The 20,062-nt window shown below is 49.6% G+C and overlaps 6 protein-coding genes across 6 annotated transcripts; 3 read left to right on the top strand and 3 right to left on the bottom strand.

Annotated features, from left to right (window-relative positions):
* Positions 1-403: 403 nt before the first annotated feature.
* Positions 404-5,969, top strand: FTJAE_8769 (ankyrin repeat domain protein; the record flags this gene model as incomplete). Its single annotated transcript, XM_037355619.1, has 7 exons — positions 404-543; positions 602-824; positions 882-947; positions 995-3,294; positions 3,423-3,498; positions 3,573-4,477; positions 4,532-5,969. The coding sequence occupies 7 exons, from the start codon at positions 404-406 to the stop codon at positions 5,967-5,969; spliced, it is 5,148 nt and encodes a 1,715-aa protein (XP_037204187.1).
* A 1,218-nt stretch (positions 5,970-7,187) lies between these two features.
* FTJAE_8770 (uncharacterized protein) lies at positions 7,188-8,096 on the top strand (the record flags this gene model as incomplete). Its single annotated transcript, XM_037355621.1, has 2 exons — positions 7,188-7,227; positions 7,282-8,096. The coding sequence occupies 2 exons, from the start codon at positions 7,188-7,190 to the stop codon at positions 8,094-8,096; spliced, it is 855 nt and encodes a 284-aa protein (XP_037204188.1).
* A 1,503-nt stretch (positions 8,097-9,599) lies between these two features.
* Positions 9,600-11,394, top strand: FTJAE_8771 (uncharacterized protein; the record flags this gene model as incomplete). Its single annotated transcript, XM_037355622.1, has 2 exons — positions 9,600-9,809; positions 9,862-11,394. The coding sequence occupies 2 exons, from the start codon at positions 9,600-9,602 to the stop codon at positions 11,392-11,394; spliced, it is 1,743 nt and encodes a 580-aa protein (XP_037204189.1).
* Positions 11,395-11,678: 284 nt separating this feature from the next.
* Positions 11,679-12,609, bottom strand: FTJAE_8772 (aquaporin; the record flags this gene model as incomplete). The annotated part of the gene is made up of 3 exons (XM_037355623.1): positions 11,679-11,881; positions 11,938-12,241; positions 12,295-12,609. The coding sequence occupies 3 exons, from the start codon at positions 12,607-12,609 to the stop codon at positions 11,679-11,681; spliced, it is 822 nt and encodes a 273-aa protein (XP_037204190.1).
* A 936-nt stretch (positions 12,610-13,545) lies between these two features.
* FTJAE_8773 (uncharacterized protein) lies at positions 13,546-15,460 on the bottom strand (the record flags this gene model as incomplete). The annotated part of the gene is made up of 5 exons (XM_037355624.1): positions 13,546-14,142; positions 14,190-14,349; positions 14,404-14,561; positions 14,615-15,306; positions 15,361-15,460. The coding sequence occupies 5 exons, from the start codon at positions 15,458-15,460 to the stop codon at positions 13,546-13,548; spliced, it is 1,707 nt and encodes a 568-aa protein (XP_037204191.1).
* A 1,494-nt stretch (positions 15,461-16,954) lies between these two features.
* On the bottom strand, positions 16,955-18,800 carry FTJAE_8774 (uncharacterized protein; the record flags this gene model as incomplete). The annotated part of the gene is made up of 5 exons (XM_037355625.1): positions 16,955-17,163; positions 17,223-17,593; positions 17,938-18,470; positions 18,522-18,558; positions 18,607-18,800. The coding sequence occupies 5 exons, from the start codon at positions 18,798-18,800 to the stop codon at positions 16,955-16,957; spliced, it is 1,344 nt and encodes a 447-aa protein (XP_037204192.1).
* Between the last annotated feature and the right edge of the window lie 1,262 nt (positions 18,801-20,062).

The raw sequence follows: 20,062 nt of genomic DNA on the forward strand, positions 1-20,062 counted from the left end.
TCTGTGCCCACTGATTTCACCTCGGGAAAAGGGGACAGGCCGCTGCGCCGTGCTGACGGTCCAATTTCTTTAATTAGGCACTCCCTGCATCTCAGCCCCAAGGAGCAACCAGACCGGGAAGTGGCACCATGTATGATCGATGAGGCACTAACGAGGTATGGCTTGTCTAAGTGCTTACTCTGGAGAATGAATGTTAAGCGCATAACGCCGAGTCAAAAGCAAAAGCTCAGCAGATGCTGACATACATAGACCCCCAGTAAGCCAGGATGTGGGGGCCAAGAATGAAACGGCAGCTGTAGTGGCCACCACCTACTCCTCCGTAAGACGAAAATTAGGAGGCGTCAACGTTGTCAGATCAACAACAACAACCAGCATCGATACATGTTTGATCGACTTGGCCAATATGTCGCTTCGTCGAACAGCAACGCGACGCGGCGGCCCTCCTGGGGCTGCTCCTAAGCAGAAGAAAGGCTACGAGAATGTCGAGCAGGGAATCAAGCAGCTCTATCCAGAGCCAGACTCGACAAGAAAGACGGACATGGAGTAAGCATCGACCCAAAATATAACTACAGAAGCAATTGACTCACCAACACGATAATAGTATTGTCTTTGTGCCTGGTCTGGGAGCTCATCCTTTGTTGAGCTTCAAATCGACTACGAGCGATTTTAATTGGGCCAGTGAGGAGGGCATAGCTCGCGACTTTCCAAACGCTAGAATTCTTCTGTATCACAGTGAATCCTCATGGACTGGTTCCATCAAGGTGAAGCAGTTTCTCGGTAACCTGGCCCAGACTCTACTCGAAGGGTTGAAGATGAGTAGAGAGGTATGTTTCTGCGTCTTTCGACTCAACTCGAAGAGTTTGGCTTGACAAGCATTCTAGAACATGGCCATTCCTCGTCCAATCACATTCATTGGTCATAGTATGGGAGGACTCGTTATTGCCAAGGTACGATCCATCGTTTTGACGTTGTCTATTGGTTCTAATCATGCCAGGCTATCTGTATCGCTGCAACGAGACAAGACCTCTTTCCAAACATGTTCGAAGACATAGCCGGTTGCGCATTCTTTGGAACACCATTCAAGGGCGCTGAAGCAGCTTCTTTGGCATGTATGCTTTCCTCAGTCGGAGAGAAACTTGGTCATGCAACAGCTTCCAAACTCCTCGAGCTCATGAGGCCAGACGACGAAAGCCTGGCTGAGCTTCGAAAGGAGTTCGTGAGACTAGTGATCAAGACGACGCCCAAAATCGAGTTGTGTGGTTTCTATGAAGAGCACCCTACGACGATTAAGGATCTATCTGGTATGCCTCAGTTCTTATCGGCGCTGAGCATCCCGATGCCCAAGAAGTATGCAGAGTTTGTCACGAGAGATTCCTCCATCCTGGATGGTGTGATGGAGACAATGGGTTTAGCTGCGAATCATCGAGACTTGGTCAAGTTTGATAGTTCGAAGGATGAACGTTACACATTAGTCCGAGGGCCTTTGAAACGACTTATCAATGGCTCACATCTGCGAGTCAAGAATCGACACAATGCAACAAGGCGCACCGATCCAGCCACTATAAACCTTGCTTTACGAACTCTAGAGGGTGCACCAGTCCAAAGCAAGAGAGAAAGCATTGCTCAGAACACAACCACTTCCCCATGGTTCTCGAAAGAGCCAGAGTTTCTGGGCTGGCTAGCTAAGCCTAGTGAGGGCGAAGACAGTTCGCTTGTCAAGAAAGAGGATTGTCTCTGGGTCCGTGGTCGTGATGGTCGCGGTAAGACCAGCGCTGCGTTATCGGCTATTGAAAAGATTGAAGAGTTGACGAAGGACGAGGAGGTTTTTGAAGAGGAGATTACCGACGAACCTTACACTGGCTCATCACGAAACTATCTTTCATACTTCTTCTGCGACAAGACGCCCGACTATGGATCAGCTGAGAGTTTATTGAAAGCTCTTATCCGTCAACTTTTGGAACGGCAAGGGCTTCTGGCGACGCATGCCAAGTTTCTTCTTAAGAAGAAAGGCCGAGAAACACAGCCTCTTTTGACTGTTGAGAACTTATGGCAGGTCCTTCAAGATATTCTCGCTGATGATGTATTTATTGGGGCGAGGGTATACTTTGTCATCAACAACATCGAATCCCTCTCACCAGGTGCTGTGTCTACAAGCACTCTCTTAACTCTACTCAGCTCGGAGGTAGAGCATGACGGTACTGGGAGACGCCCACTGGTTCGATGGATGATCACAAGTGGCCAATCTTGGGACATTGACCGGGCTTTGAAGAGGGATACCGTCCGACTAGTTGATCTTGAGGACGCGAAATATGGAGATCAAGTCCAGCTTGAGCTTCGCAGGCACGCACAGAACAAGGTGTTAGAGCTGATCGAGCATAAGAAGTACAGCAGAGCTCTTGCATACTTCGCTAGCAGTGTTATTGGCAAGCGGGCTCAAAACACGCAGTGGATTGACATCACCTGCGATCATCTCGAGGAGCTTCCTCAGCATCAGAACGACCTTCAAGTCCGTCGTCTTCTAGAAGTTATCCCGCAGGAGTTAGATGCTCTTCTCAGCTCTGCATGGCAACAAGTGTTTGACAACAACCGGGGTAAGGCCGGTGAGATCAAGGAAATGCTTCGTGTCTTGGTTCTTACTTATCAAGATCCAACTGAGGCTGAGCTTGGTCTTCTTGCCGGTCTCGATTCTTCACCAGAGGAAGTTTCAGAGCTTCATGATCTGATCCAGAAGTGTAGACCCCTAATCGTACTGAAGGAAAATGGTCTCCAAGAGAAGACGGTGTGCTTCACTGAACCAGTTGTCAAGAGCCATCTTCTTGAGCATGCACACGCGCTGCTTGGGCTCACCAGCGAGGATATCAAGCTACAACATGGTATCCTGGGTTTCCGAGCGTTCAGCCATATCCTAGAGATCTTCGACTTTCCGCTTTCCGATATTCCTCAGCAAATAGATGGAGCTGTTGATGAGGTTGCTGGTGCCATAGAAGCCAGTCCAGATGATGGGGATAGTGTTGCCTCTGGAGAAGCAGAAGCAAACGACCAGGAAGTCACCGAGAAAGAGGATGAAGAGGAATCCGCCGGTGGTACCAATCACGACGACGAATCTCAAAACGACAACGATTCTGTCGCCTCGGAGGAGTCAAGTGATGAAGAAGATGAAGAAGATGAGGTTGATGAAGACCCCGAAGCTCCATATCTCAAGGACATAGCCTTGGCCTATGCTGTTACACACTGGTTAACTCACGCCAGCCAAGCGACTGCTGATCTCGCAGAAGCGCTGAGCCTAGAGAAAAAGTTCTGGCAGGCGAATTTTTTACTCGACGCCGTTGGTTGACTGAACACAACCGACTTACCGGCTCCTTTGCCTATTATGCTCGGGAGAAGCTGACTGGACTTCATGTTGCTGCTACGATTGGATTTAGAGACCTAGTCGCGGCTTTGATGGATCACGGTTTCGATAAGGACAAGGCCGCGATGGATTCAGACTATAATACGCCGGTAAGTGACGACAGCCCTTGGAGAGGAGAAGATGGGACTCTGAACCGCAACGTGTATGAGCTGACATAATGTAGTTACATTACGCAGCCGCTTTTGGGCATGATGACATTGCTGAGGAGCTTCTTGACCGAGGTGCCAACATCGATGAAGGCATCAAGGGCAATCTTATAACTCCCTTGCACAGAGCAGCAGCCGAAGGAAACGTCAAGGTTATGAGTAAGCTTCTACAACGGGGAGCAAACCCGAATGCTAGCTGCGGTGCTTACGGAGGTGTAATCTGTGCGGCTATCCAGTCTGGAAACACTGAAGCCGTGAAGCTTCTGGTGACCCATAATGTCTCGCTCGTCACTCAGGATGATGAAGATGAAGACGACAAGGCTGAGCATGAGAACGGCGAGGAAGCTGAGAATAATGACGGAGACGAGGAGAGTGATAAGGACGAGGGTTCAGAGTCAGGCTCAGACTCCGACTCGGACTCTGATGAAGAAGATGAGGAGGAGGTTATCACATCGCCTTTGGCTCTAGCAGCTATGAGAGCTGACCTTGCAGTGTTCGAATTTCTCATCAAGGAATATTCCGACAAGCTACCTGCTGAAGAATTCGGCATAGCCCTCGTCAAAGCAGCAGAATACGGCCGATTCGAAGCTTTCTCACGGCTATTCCATGACTTTGAGCACAATCAACAGTTCAAACAGGAAGCCCTCGATGGAGCATCTTTTGGGGACCACTGGGCTATCGTGTCGTTGATCCTGGATCACTGCCCCGGCTTGAACTGTGACAAAACCTTCCTACAAACTGCGCAGGGAGAAGATGGTGATGATGAGATTCGTATCTTGGGAGCTATGTGGGAGTATTCTCAGGGAACTATCTCGCCTGAGGCGCTAGATGAGTCCTTGTATGAAGCTACGGACTTTGAGAATCAGAGGACAGTGGAGTTGCTGTTGAGATATGGAGCTAACGCGAATGCAACTGGCGAACTGTAAGTCTTGCTCGAGATAAATGAGAGGTATCATCAGCTAACTGTAACTGACAGATATGGGAACGCCTTGACAGCAGCTGCTTTTGATGGCACCATCGAGATAATCAAGCTTCTTCTCGATGCTGGCGCCGACGTCAACTCTGCTGACGGATGGGCTCTCCAAACTGCTGCGGATCAAGGCCATGTCGACGTTGTCAACCTTCTCTTGGAACGCGGTGCTAACGTCAATGCAACCACGGCCAACCCCAACATGCCCAAGTGTACCGCATTGCAAGCGGCCGTTGAATCTGGCAGAGGAGATATTGTCGATATCCTCCTCGAGCACGGCGCTGATCCTAACCTTGGAGGAGGCGAGTTCTCTCATCCCATCATCGCTGCGGCCAGCAAGGGCGAAGAAGCTATCTTCAAGAAGCTTCTGGAAGCCAAGGCAGATGTGACGGTTGTTGGAGGAGAGTACAACTCAACTCCTCTGACTTACACGGCGATATATCTACCTCGTGACCCGATTCGCCTGTTGTTGGATGCAGGTGCCGACATCAATCATGCGGATAATGAGGGAGACACGGCACTTATCCTTACAGCGTGGAGCGGTGATCATGAGTCGGTTCAGTTCCTGCTTGACCGTGGCGCCGATATCTTGGTCAGGAACAAGGCAGGTCAAAATGCACTACAGAAAGCGCTTGAGGCGGGCAGAGAAGAATGTGTCAAGATCCTGACCCACCACATTTCAGACATCCTGGAGGCAATCAGGCTTGCGATGGTTTCTGGCGATGCTTCCATCACTGCAGTGATTCGAAGCGTGCAGAATCAGAAGCAGGAGCTCAACTACGATGACCCGAAGCCGGTGCATGAGGAGAGTAGGAGGAGTTCAATCTACGAGCCAACATCGCCTGAGGTGCAAACTCAAAGCGCTGGCCCATCTGTCAGTTTTGCTTCCGAGAAGATCGTAGTGGAGGATACCCCGAGTCACCATATCGCCTCGCCGATAACTAGACCATCTATCACTCCATCGGGTCCTTCATCGAGCTCTTTCGCAGACTTATACAGCCCTGCTCAGGACATCCTCGACTTCAGTCCAAACCCATTGTACAAGCGCCAATCTGAGCTGATCACACCGACGAACGAACAGTCAAAGGGACCTATAAAAAGAAAGCCAATCACGGGTGCTAAGCCTCCGACGTACAAACCGTACCAACCTGGAGGGGGTGGGGAGAATGTGCGACACTCGACTCCTCCTGGGTCATTGGCGAACGCATTCCAGGCGTATCAGCCGATGCAGCAACAGACTCCTCCGCCAGAGAACCTCCCTTCATTTTCTCCTCCGGAGACTTATGTTCCGCTGAGCCAGACTACGCCGGATCCTGGGTTTGTGCCTTACGCGCCACCTGGACCTGCAAACTACGGACAGCAAAGTCAAGAGCCGGCGAGAAAGTCGTCGCGGTCGTCGTTTATGGGCATGAAGGTTCCATGGGCAGACGGCCGGTTTAGCTAGGGCCTAAATGCCGAGGGATTAGACTCCGGGGATAGATGTATAATTAATCGCCAGAAATTTGTAGCAAACCTTTCCTGCTATTGCGTTGTGATCACGTCGATTACCCATATTGGGGGTAAGCGTTTGTTGCGATGAGACACTAACACCAACACGTGTCGTTTATACTCAAGTCTGTTAGTCAAATATCTTTCGTTGTCTTTCGTCTGGAGCCGAACAAGGCTCGTACGAGGAGCTCTTTTGGCAATCTTAACATCCCTAATAATTTAAAAATGTGGAAGACGAGAATTGTCGTATCAAGAAAGGTGGTTCCGCAATTGTAGGAGAGAGCTTTGTCCGTGGAATCGAAGTTGAATGCTCCGGGAACCGAGTGAGCGAAGAAGCCAAGATTGGCGAGTGAAACGTCGGACTTTGGAATGTCCGAGGTGCGCAATCTGCAATAGCTCGAAGGATTCAAGTCGATTTATCTCGTGAGTCACAATTAATGCGAAAAGAGATTATAGGAATGATTGATTGATGATTCAAAGTGACTCACCTGCCGAAATAGCCATAATGATGCTGCAGATGAGAGCCGGTAGCCGTGTTATCCATCTCTTATCGTGGATCTTATCGTTCAGTCAGCGCGATAAAGTCAGAGACAGTGACAGAGACTGCCCTCGAACAGCGAGAATTATTGATAAGTCGGTGTCGAAAAATGGCTAAATTAAATGAAAATTCGATTTTTCGATCAGTTTATCTCCGTTCATCTCATCAAATAGAACCGCCATAACGAGTCAATTCCACGATAGCCCAGATTTGTCGTCATTGAAGCTTTTGTCATCTTGTTCGATTTGTAACGTTGATCCGAAATTGACTAGCGGCTGTTAGCTTAGAAATTGGTCTGACTGTTGCAGATGCTGTCAAACCCATCCTTCACCAAAATCTGCTTATGCGGACGGCATCGTTGTCCGAGAGGATTACAAAGGTCTTGCTGACAGGCGCAGCAAGAGACCGAACACCGAGCACGCAATGAAAGATACAGAATAGGCATGTCGCATATAGATATACAGAAAGATGAATGTCCAGTGGTCATGTTAAATAGAAGCAGTTTTGCCCTCAGTTTGAGTGCAATAAACAAACATCAATCACTTCCAAACAGCCAATACCATCTCTTGAATTGTCCAAAACGCCAAAATTTCACGTACACGAACACAAAATACTACAAAGAGTACTTCAGTAAACATGCGACACTCAAAGAAGATGCAGGTTGTCGATGGCGATGGTGAGTCTCTCAATTAATGGCCCTAGGTCCAGTCCAGACTGTTAACAGATGCAGATCATTACACGCCCAGCAAAAAGTCGCAAACTTCAAGAAAAGGCAACGGATCTGGCAAGCAACTCCAGCAATTATATAGACTATATGAAGATGCCAGGGACATTTACAACCAATCCGCACTGGCCAAGACAATTGAAGACATGCTGCGAACAAAAAACCGACCAAGCATCACCAAGATTGTTTCGCTGGGTCTGGGCAGCTTGTTAGACGCTAAGGACCAACAGCGACGCATCAAACAATTGGTTGTGCTAATGGCCATCGCATCTCATCTAACGTTATCAACGAGCGATAAGAGCAAATTGAGAATTTACGCCCAAGACCCAACATTCACAGCTACCGACGAGACGTTTCTCCAGAGCCTCGACATCTCTGTACTAAAAACACCATCAATTGCAAACTTGGGCGAGGCTGGACGCATGATTGACGAGGAGACACTTGTCTACAGCCCATTCCTCACGCTTGAGACATACAAACTCCTGTTATCTTCATCGCAATCCTCAGACGGAACAGTCAGAGCACCAATATTGGTCAGCGACGACTTCAACGCGCTGAGATTGAAATGGGACAAGCGCACGTCGGAGCGAAAGGACGTGGAGGGGTTAATTCAGGGGGCACGCGAATATCGTCGGCGGGCGGTTAGTGGGGAGGGGTTCTGGACGCAGGCGGATCGGCCATTTCCCATGGCCCTGTACTGGCAGAACTCAGAATCTCCCCGGGATGTGGGCGCCGCCCGAAACACGATAAGATCGGAATCTGGTCAATCTTCCTCTCCCTTCTCGCGATTTGAGCATCGCGCGATCCCAATACATGCTTAAATTTAAATCATGTCTAACGGGGGAAGACGTCCAAGGGAGTCATGATTGGTGAAGTCTCAGACATCAGTCACTTCCCTCGTCTCCCTTGCGTCCGGAGGAATTTCTGATACTGTACCAAGAATGCAAGGAGTTCAGATCGGGGGCGAATAGCCTGGATGCATTTCAGCCTTAAAATGTGGTCTCATTAGCGATTGTCATAGCGTTAGAGTAGCGATTGATTTTTCTTAGTCTCTGGTTAGACTCAATTTGACATTTTCTGCTGCTTGATAAGGATCATCATGAGGACTCCGACGTTTTCCTGTTCCTGCATGTGTTGCGAAGGCCGGTCGGGCACTAATGCCAATAGCTTGGGGAAGATGGCGCGCCTGAAGACAGGGGCCAGTGACAGAAGAAAAAAAACATCAAGCGGCGCCTCGACTGAGTTGGACGCTCGATGTTGTAGAAGCGAGATGGCTTCTTCTCAAGTTGATCACGGAGCTGTGCAAGAAATGGCAGAGACGTGCAACTGACGAGGCCATATAGACAGATCTGTCGAGGAAATCCGACGATTTACTGGGAAGAGAACACCCTGAATTGCGTTGATAGAAAGTTATGAAGATGCCAAAGCAAAGGCGAAGCATCATGTTTATGACGTTTGCGTTTGTTGGCTAGAATTGACCGGGGCAAGGGAAGAATGTTCACCTCAATAATCACATCGCCAACTGATTAAACTCAAGGTCGGGGCTGGCAACTTTATAGCAATCTCTCATGCTCCATCTTTCTAGCAACCATTCATTTTGTGCTCAGACTTGTTCTTCAAGACTGGAGATTTGTTTCACGAGATCAACAATCGCCTGCTTGGCAGACCCTGCGTCGCTCCCATCATGATCCTTTCCATCCATGAGGTGGCGACAGCGATGTTTTGGCGCTGTAAAATTAAGCTTGTCTGTTAGGCCACCGCCCGCTGTGTAGCGCTCGTCACGCTAAAACGGCGCTGAGTCCAGCCCCTGATTTTAGTCTCTGGGGCTAAGACATCGCCCGACAGTAATTAATTCTAGGCGGGTTTAGGTCGGCGATAGCGCCATGCACAGGTGGAGTCGGTTTTCCTTCTGGCATTCTCTTTTTTGCCCTCCCTTGAATCGATAATTCAGCAGACCAAGATCTTGGCAAGCCACTTTGACCCTTTTTCCCTATGAAATGGGCAGAGGTACCTGTTTGTGGCGATATGCCAGTGATTTCAATCAGTCCAATAATGTGCAATTGGTGAGGGAATGGACTGCGTGCAAGGGAGGGTCTGGAAATTCCAGTGGCTTTTTTTTCTCCTTTTCTGCGCATCTGGCACCGTTGAACTCCCTGGTATATTATAGGCATGTCACAGCGGAACCCCTCAGCATTGCCCCTCGACGTCCTTCGTTCGATCATTCATTCGTTCATTCATTCATTCAAACACTCTTTTGACAGTGCAGATCAACTTTTGGTCAGTTTTGCTACTGATCTGAATCAATCTGCTTCCTCTCTCTCAATATGACGGGCGCTCAAGATGGTGCTGGCTGGTTTCGCCAAATGTTCAGCAGCGGATACCAAGAATTGCCGACGACGAATGTCGTCAAGGATAAGACTGAGACCACGCAGATAATGCCGAGGAGGTTCTTGCGATTGTCAACGAGAGGGTTCCTGCTCGTGCTGGCGGCTATTCTTCTCATTCCCACATTTTTGGCTCTTGCAGCCCTGGAGGTAAGTGACGTCGCAATCGCCAATGGGATCTTCAATTGACTGACAATTGCAGGGCCGACAATATCTCTCCGATGGAACGGCCGATGTATTCGAGATGGGCGGCGAAACTCAAGATGCAAGCTCACCTGTCGCTTCGCCCGCTTCACCTGTCTCCCCCGTCTCGCCCGCTGGCATCCCCGTCATGGTCAACCCTCCCAAGAAGGCCGGCAACATCTTCAACCGCCGTCTCGTCATCCTCCTCCCAGCCAACGCCCCCGGTGTCAACGTCTGCAAGGCCATTGTTACAGCGGTTGCCCTTGGATATCCCGCCCCCGTCATCCTGAACTGGGGCAAGAGTGGCTCGCATCTCGCCAAGATCGCTGGTGTTCTCGATTACCTTGACTGGAGCTCTCGTCAAGGCAGCTCAAGCAAGGATCACTTGAACGAGGACGATCTCATCATGGTCGCCGACAGCGCCGACTCCTGGTTCCAACTCCCCCCAAGTGTACTCCTCTGGCGCTACCATGCCCTCAACGAAGAGGCCAACGCACGTCTTCGCGCTCAATGGCCACACAAGTCCGAGATGCCCATGAAGCAGACCATCATGGTGTCCGCCCAGAAGAGGTGCTGGCCTCGCGCCAAGTCTGGTTCCAACCTGCACTGTGATGCTCTTCCAGAGTCTCCTCTCCGTGAGGATCTCTACGGACCCGAGACAGACCAAGACCCCAACTTGCGCATGGTCGATGTCCGACCCAAGTACATCAACAGTGGTGCCTTCATTGGACCTGTCGGCGACATGCGAAAGTACTTCCGTCGCGCCCAAGAGCGTTACGAGCTTGGAAAGGCCGAGCAGGGCGATCACTTCTACAGTGACCAGGGCTTCTTTGGTGAGATCTGGGGAGAGCAAGAGATGTGGCGCACATGGCGACGCGAGCTCGGCGATGCCATTGATCCCTCTCACAATGTTTCCACCATGGTCCGCGATCAATTCGAGTTCCACGTCGGCCTCGACTACAACCAGACCATCTCCATCCCCACTGTCTTCGAAGAAGATGATGGTGATATCCTGACACTCAACAACCAGACTTTTATCGCTGAGCGATCTCGAGAGCTCGAGATTGAGCCCGTTCGTCTGACAGCTGTCCCCGAGGAGATTGCCAATGCGACAAATCCTCTTGCGCGCATTCTCTCGGAAGAGGACCGCCGCACACTGAACTGGGGCGACATGACTTTGTACGCCGACTTCTTCACCACCGCCATCCCCATCAATATTCACCACAACGCCCACATCAACAACCTTAAGACCCGAAGAGTCTTGTGGTGGGACCGCATGTGGTTCTTCCCCTACCTCCGCCAGCTTGTCAACGCGCAGCTCACTCAGCGCCGACAGCAGCCTCTGGGCAGGGTCGAGATCCCCGAAGGCCGGGCTATCTACTGGGGTCTTGAGGCATACCGAACTATCAGGCGGTTCATGCCTGCCCAGCGTGGTATGGTCAACACCGACTTTGACACCGTTTGCACGTCAAGTTGGGCCAAGAAGGAGAAGCAGAATTGGTGGGATGTGGTGTTCCAAGATGAACAGGGACCATTGGTCCTCAAAGCGTGATTTTGGGTCTTTACATGGGTTTTTCGGTGTATATTAAGTGTTTAGAAAGGGTCAATCATGGCAATTCTTGGGTTTGAGCGATACTTGAGTGTTTTATTTGCCATTCAGTGATTAATAGGTCATAATGCTTCATTAATAAACTCCGCTGTGCCGTCAAATTATTACCTTGTATAACCCTTCATGATATTGCCCTTGATGTAATTGACAAGTGGCAGATTGCTTTCCAAATTACATGCTCAAGCCACCACCTTTGCTCAAACATACTGATCCTCTGTCGTCGCCTCCTAGACGTCGACTGGACTGTCCTGTCCTGGGTTCGCTTCCTCGTAGTGCATCATCTTGACAAGCCTGAAGTAGCCAGCAGCAAGAGCACCACCAAGAAGAGGTCCGACCCAGTAGAGCCAGTGATAGCCGGGGAAGTCTCTGCCACCGACAGCGCAGCCGAAAGACCGTACAGGGTTCAACGATCCGCCCGTGACAAAGACACCTATGATGCGGCCGTTAACAATGTGCCAAGAAGCAATAACAAGGGAGGCTTCCTACCTGGAATGAGGGCCACAAAGACAGAGAGGCCAATGCCAATTGGCGCGAGGAATGTATCGCGAGACTTCTCCGCCGCAAGCATCAAGACGACGAAGACCAACTGAGCGGTAAAGAACATCTCAAGAAAGACGCCTTGTGCTATCGAAGTATTGGGACCGAGCGTGGTATTTGCCTGCGAGGCACTTCCGGGGAACATGGCTTCGACGAGACCACCCGCGCACATCGAAGCGATGAGCTGGGCTGGGAATAGGTACAGCGCTCGCATCCATGGCAATTCGCCAGCGAGACAGAGACCGAAGGTGACCTGGGGCAGAACCCGTCAGCATATGAAGCTTGTCAACAAGTAAAATAGCTTACCGCAGGGTTGAACAATCCACCGCTGATTCGGTAGAAGGCCCAAACATTAACCAAGAGGGAGAAGCCGTATGCCATTGCGATCCAGATAATGGTGTTGTTCGCCAATGTGCGATTAGGCCCAGTGGCGGGCTCTTGAAGAACAGCAATAATATTGCCAGCATAGCCAAAGTACAAGAAGAAGAAAGTACCAACAAATTCACCAGACGCCGCTACCATGTGAGTGCCAAATTCGCTGAGATGGGTTCTCTGCTGCTTATGGTAGTGGTGGTGGCCATTGAAGCCATTCGCACCTCGGACTTCAGCAGCGTTTGCCATTTTCGCAACGTCGTGAATTTTCGCGCGCGATGACTGGTTAGTTTTCTTCGAGGCCTGGACCCTGAAAGGAAAGATTAAGCAGAAAGAAGAAATCTGGTGTGAGTGAAAAACAGGGAAACGCAAAAAGTATTTATGGCGATGGTGGAGGTAATGGTGTAAACCCGGGGAATGCTCAACGGCTGACGTAGTGACTACGGTCTACCTACTCCCTTCTCATCACTTTTCAATTCTTTCATATTGGCGTGGCTGCAGGTATGACGCGCACAAAGTTGGCCTCTGTGAGACTGATGCGTTGCAAAAGTGTCAAAATGACAACGTCAGGATTGCAACGGCCACAGGCAATTCCACAGCTGACATCAAGCCCGTCTGCTTGGCGCCAGTCGAGTCTCAGACTATCGAATTGGCAATGTCAACGGGGCTGATTATCACTACTTCTTTATTGGACAGACGCTGAACTAGCCGGACTTTACGTCCGGGAATGAAGATCACAAAGCCCAATGTAGAAAAGTGTGCAGCCAGTCTGGCGTCGTACTAGACCGTTTGGATCAGGCCATCGGACGATCACTGTTCAATCTGTGTTTTTGCAAATATCACATCATATGCAGCGAGCCGCGTTTGTCGACCAGAGAATTGTTTATAAAGCCGAGCTTGGTGCAACCTTTGATCGACCGCTTCTTGGCGTACATATATTATCACTGCAATTGGGCTGTGTCCCCATTGTTGATGTCGACAAGCTGACAAGTCCGTGCTGAGCTGGGCGATCTTGAGTTGCTATGACTCCAGCTGGACCACGATTTCGCGCTTGGGGATCATCAATACACTGACGTATACTAGCAGTGAGCTGAGGGTCTCTGCATTTGCATATCTGTTGATCTAGACGAAACTAGAACAGCCGCCAAGGAAACAAAGCGCTACCAAGCCTCAAGACGCCTCATCTCATGGCGATGCTGTGTTCTCAACGGAGTGGCAGACGATGACCGAATGTTCCTTGGAGAACCAAAACTCGATATTCCCTTCCATCTTCGAGCACTTCCAGTCATCGCCGCTGTGTGCATGGTCCGACTCACTTCCGATCTCGATGTGAACGCCCCGCGCTATCGCCGGTGTAGGTTGGACATGACAGTAGCACAAACGCCGTGGCCTCAGATACGTTTTGACACGATAGTGGCCAAATTTACAGTCGCCCAAGGCTCTCTGGGCACCATTCCCGTAGTCGAATATCATACCCTTGCATTCAAAGTTCCCATCTTCGAGAACCTGAATCCCAGTCACGTCTTTTAATGACGCCACGGAAAGATACATACGCTCGAACGTTAAAGGAAGCCGAGGAGCCATATTCGGCCAGCGGTTGCTGAACGGCGGTAGGCTATCATGGTGCTGCCTCCGCGGATATGTCCCGAATACAGTAGCTGGTCCGACATCTGCAACATTGTGAATGAGCAGTTCCGGACTTGACTGGCCGAGAACGATATCTCTGTGCTGCCTCAGATGGCATGGGCCAACATACACATCCCCGGCTAGCTTTGTACGAATCTGTCTTCATCAGCACCGTGAATTCGATCACGAAAGGAACATGGTACCATGAAAAAGGGCTTTTGCGCTATGGCCGCTCCTCCGTCAACCTTCAACCGCATCGTGATTGCGGTGATTTCTTCATCTCTCGGCACCGGAAGGTATATCCATACGATACTTTCCTGTCTTTTTGCTGGAAGGCGACCAAATGTTTTCGTTGCATAAGGTCTCGTATGTGTATGTGCATGTATTGCGTACAGCTTACTAAATGAGAAGAAAAACGTGAGGCCGGTTACACTGCGTAAGTTGGTGGTCTTGAATTGCATGGATGGTGTCACACGGCCGTAAAAGTCGCAGTCCTCAATACCAGGGGGATTGGGGGTATCCCAGATGTGAAGCCCCAACAGAGATGCAGGTAGCTCAAGCCGCAACATTTGGAACTAGGTGTACTCGTCAGTTCATATCATTCCAATACCTGGAGTATCATCATCACCTCCAGTACGGCCACAACATCCTGGAGGCATGTCGCAGGTGCAATAACAAAAGCCTCCTTGTCCGAACGTCCAGGTTTGTATGGTGATTTCGACAACCGTTCTATCTTACGTATCCCCCTGTGATCCAGAGTCAAGCGTACTACTGGCGGACAGTTGCTTGATAACACAGCAGCATAATCTCCTCGTGTCCAAGATAGGATATTACACAAAGGTATCGAGGTAGCAGGCGGAGCGGTATCGGGCTTTAAGCGGGACAATTCCCGGGCTGTGCTGAGAACGTGGATGTAGCGCCAGAACGTCGCCGAATCGCTGTATTCTTGTACCATATGGATGAGCTCTACTGGTAGAAGCTTCAATGATCGCATACCATAAGCTTCTGCTTTCTCGCGGACAATTTCGATGTCAAGTGCTGTTTCGCGATCCAGATGAAGCATGGGAGCGCGTTGCCAGAGGTTCCTCTTGCCAATTGTTATCCATAATCTGTCGACCGCCTTGTCGGTTTTGCAGTGTTCTTGAAACATATTCAGGCATGTAGAATGTAATCCCACTGCTTCAGCAGCATTTGGGCATTGACGGCAGCTTGGTGACCAGCAAATGAATTTATCGCCATTTATGATGCACCGAGAGTCGGGAGGGAACAGCGCACGGTCCAGACAAATTCCCGATTCTGGTTCAAGGCCGTCACCTAGTACTGTAGTGCTGTTAGCCGAAGGAAGAGCATGAGAACGGTGTTGCCAAAACTAACAAGTCACAAAGCTCACACCAGCCGACAATGCTTTGCCGCAGATACCGCATTGAGTACGAAGGCGACGATGCCCCATGACTCTGCCTATTAACGAGCTCATGATGGTAGGTATTGAATGAAGATGTATTATGAAGAGGGGATTATCTGGTGTTTGACGTGACCTCGGTTCGGATTATTGAGGAACCGAAGTACAGGTGTCAGCAATTGGATGTTACGGTGGATGATTGGTTATACCCGACTGCATGAGATGGTTGGGCGGCTGGACCTTTGGAAGAAACCTGTTCCAAATCTGCGTTTGAAATGCGAACAGCGGGTTTACGAGATTCTGGTGATCTAACATATTCTACCAGGATCGGGGCTATGCGATGGGATAGGTAAGATTGGCTGGTAGAGGAGAGACCAGGATGACGGCATGTAAAGATTAAGGGTATTTAGAGATTCAAACTAGATCTACACTCTATGGATTCTATATTCTATGAGATTCCATAATGAGAGGGTTCGCTGTCATGCAACACAATGGAACGAGACGAGTGTTGGTGAAATAGAAGAGAGACTATAGCAGGTCACATCTACTATTCAAGAGCTTAATATAACCCCATAACCTCTACACAGCCCTTGAAAGAACCTTCCATCTCGTTTAATACTGTCAATTAATTTCCTGTAATACAACATAGTAGCTCATGGCGTTACAAAACAGGCACTGATATAAATAACGTTTACCTTATTGAACCGCGTGACACTTCAGTGTTCACAGAATGAGAATATGCTGATGAATATGAATTTCTCTGATCTGTATTTAGCTCTTGCAACTCAAATATGTGACGCTTTGTTATGTTACCTCGGCTCGAAATTACCCGTCATTCGCTTCTAGCTATCATGATATTGAGAAATAATACTGATGTTCCATCGCTCAGCCTAGGCCTCTAAACGCCGGATATGAAGGGGAAGCATTCTAGTACACAGAATATGAGACAGAATCGGTGAGGCCTATTCCCAGTATTTCTTCCTAGTAGCATATGTTTGTTCCTGGAAAAGCGACAGGTCACATGGTTCTCGTATCCTCGCCTATCGTAGGAAAAGCAGGAAGCAGCCTCGACAAATATTTCCAAGCGGCACAGGCCGTATTCTCACCTATCACTTGAAGACTTGGCGGTAAATAACGGCAGAGTCTTTTGATCCAAGGAAGATCGTACCTTCGCCTATCACCATCCATTCGTAACGTCTCGGCAGTTGATATGTCTTGCAGTTGTAGAATAATTTCTTGCTAGGATGGACCCTGTGCTGTTGGCTTGTGCGACGTGAGATCTCGGGAGAAAACGTGGGATGGTATTTCCCTAATTATCTCCGGTAAGGCTGTCCTGGATCGCGAATATTAGTCTGTTCTTCACCCTGCTGCCGATCTCTAACACAAAGCTCACCTATGCAGTTCTCGACCTTGTATATCGGTTTTCTGCAGACTTACGAAAACAATATGTCAAAAAGCATGTCTGGATAGCTTCAGCTTCGATATATGAGTAGTTTATGCTTTATTAAATAATCCTTGAATATTACAACGTTGCAGCGGCACAGCCCAGGCTACAAAGACCGACAGGCGTTAACGTCGAGCCATGGACGCGACGTCGCCAGAACCGGGTAAGCTCTCATCCACAAACCCAAACCGTTTGTAAAGTCCGGCCCCAGACTTGCTTGCATCCACATACGCTGCAACTCCGTCCCTGTCCGCTAGGTCACAGCCAAATTTCATAAGCATTGAGCCAGCTCCGCAGCGTTGATAGTCAGGATGCGTGACCAAGGTATCGAGATCTAGATGAGTTGCGGTTAGCAGATCCGGGGTATAGTTCAAGGTCCGAGTGGCCCCTTACAGTAGTGCTTCTGGTTTCCCATAACGCGGAGTCTTTCCGCCTCCTCCTTGGCGATGAACTCGTCGCAGACTTGACCAGGCTGATCCTCCGTCCATGGTGGATATCGTCGACCCCGCTCGCGGGGCATCGAAGTATCCCACTTGGCAAAAGCCGCGATGCGTGGACGGCCATTAGCATCTTTAGAGTCTGGATCGACAACTTTGACGTAGCGTTGAAACGGTTTATGGATCAAGTCGTGACGATTGCCTCCGGTCCACCAGTTGCGTACCGCCGGTGTATCAGGCCAGATGCGCCGGATTCCAGGATCGGTAAAAGCTGCGAACCAAACTTCTGTGAGAACGGGTACATCTTCAAGGGTGACGTCTTCAAGTCTGAGATTTTTTTGTGCAGTCATCTTGATACAAAATGGCGGTGAGTTGTTTAATGAAAGGAGAAGGATTCAGGATGCAGTGGTGTCTATCAGTGTAATTGCGTAAGCCTCTATTGGTCAACGGGCTGAGAGGGGGTTTTGGTAAGCAAAAGGCAGTCCGAGGCCCGGTTTTTACTCGTCACATTCACTTGAAACAAGATATAGTACACTTGATGTCTGGTATAGTAGCCCAAATGTTGATTATTACCATTACCGTTCGCCTGTTGCTTGGTGCCGTTCATTTCATTCCGCTGCCATACTCTGAACTTGCTATAACTAAAATATTCTCAGTATCATGATAATGACGATACCAGGGCTTTCAGGTTGTTGAGTGGCCCTATATATGATTTAACAGGTGTGATCTGCCGTAACGTCTCGTCCAGCAAACTGGGCAGGTCGACTCCGAGGTCAATCATATACGCCTGCGATGTCTGGCGTTGAGCGTATAGAGCTATCGTATACAAATACGCATTGACCATCAGCGTGCTCGACAGGTTCTTGCCGGTTAAGAGGTCATTAAGAGGGAGCCAAAGCTTGTAGTCTCGCAGCAGTCGGATTCGTTCGAATTGTTTATCGGCGGGTGTCGATGGTTCCAGTTCGGTCAGGTCCTCAGCGAGGGCGATGAGTAGCCGCAGTTGTCTCCAGGTGTCGTCGTCCGGTTCTTGCTCTTTCAACAGGGCCTTGAATTTCTGCATCTCGACAATTATGCGTTGTAGTCCGTTCGGCTTCCCGCACTCCGTCTTGAGTGTTGTGTGAAGATGGGCGGTTTGACGCCATGCTTTTGCTATCATGTGATAAAATCCGGATTGGTGACCTAACCGATGGCATGTTTGTAGGATCTGATATTTTATGAGCCTCAATGTATCGCCTGATAACAGAATAGTACTTACAGCTGAGATACCTTCTGCAATTTGTCTTCGGCTCGACCTGGTCATGTCAATACTTGCGTTCAACGCTTCAGCAAGGCGCACTCACATGTCTTCACAAAGCCACAATAGTGCCATCGAGGCAACGAGGGCTCCGTCAGCATGCTCTGGTCTAAAGTTGGACAGACATCTTCTGAGGTCCTGGATAGCTAGCATCTGGTATTGATACTCTTTCCGGCGGGCATGTTGGCAGTGAGTAACTGAAGCAACTTGATATGCCGAAAGGGCGAGGACTCCATTCATCGCCAGCCGAGACGATGAGATGATACGAAAAAAGCTAGAGAGTCAACATGATGAGATAAGAAACTTATGGACAAACAAACCTCGGTAAGTATGATGATATAACTGTGAGCTTACTCACTCCCATCGTCGTAAGTCTATGCTGGTTACTTGCTGCTTGGTAAACGAAGCACAAGTCATCTTCGGAGTAGATGGTTGGCTGCAGGGTTATTCTGATACGATCATCCGGTATAGGCATTGACCCTGTCCTTCTCCACTGCCTTACCTCTGCCCTGGCCTTTGCCGACCATGGCCGACGAGGTTTAGAAGTTGAACAAGACGTTGATGGATTGTTTTCAGGTGGGGGCTGGAGTAGCAACTCTTCTTGTGACGGTGTATCGTGAAAGGAGCATTTGACTTTGTGCTTAGTGCAGTTCTGGCTTGGAGATCATGAGCTGATGATCACCTTAGTATAGAGGCACGGTCCACCTACCACTGGGGATAGTTCTCGTCGCAACGGATGTGACGGCGCTTACTGGACCAGACAAATACTGATTAGTATGTTCGACTAGTATCGAAAGTCTTTAAAGTCCCACACACCACGTCAAGCAGCCCATGCGTGACTTTGTATGGCTGCATGAGGTCAGCTCGGTCAGTTTTAAGGTTCGGCAGGGCGAAAGGAAGAGGCCTCAGAGTCGTACCTCCGACGGTTCCCATTTCTGGCTCGGCTGAGCGACTTGGATGGCATGATTCAGGCGTAGAACGGGTCACGTCGTGCAGAGCAGGCGTCCTTGCGAGGCTCTGCTCACAATCGGTCACCGGAGATAAAGATAAAGGCGGGGAATTCCACGCGTGGGAACAAAACGGCTCTATGCTTCTCTTTAAATACCCTCGCGCTAAGACGTTGGGGAACGACACAGATTGGGTCTAGCCCTGGCTCCCTGACTCCAAAGTGCTAGGTCTAGAACGGCGATACTATCGGAACGCCGCATATTACATACATGCACTATGAGAAGCCGTTGACGTATCGTCCAGGAATCGTCACTGCATGGCAAGGTAAAAGCAATACAATTTGGGTGAGGACGTGTCTTGGCCGCACGCAATGTCGCGGCAGTTATTATCAGTCAACGCTATTACTGGTTAAGTAGTCAAGGCGATCATAGCAGGGGGCCCGGACGAGTCGGATGGGGCGAGACCGTTGAAACCTTTTCCTGACCCTGTATTTAAAACACCGGCTAACAGGTCGATCAGATACTGCAGAGTGACTCCTTGATCTTAGATTATCT

The sequence above is a fragment of the Fusarium tjaetaba genome (genome assembly GCF_013396195.1).
Source record: "Fusarium tjaetaba strain NRRL 66243 chromosome Unknown NRRL66243_c0000192, whole genome shotgun sequence".
Taxonomy (NCBI): domain Eukaryota; kingdom Fungi; phylum Ascomycota; class Sordariomycetes; order Hypocreales; family Nectriaceae; genus Fusarium; species Fusarium tjaetaba.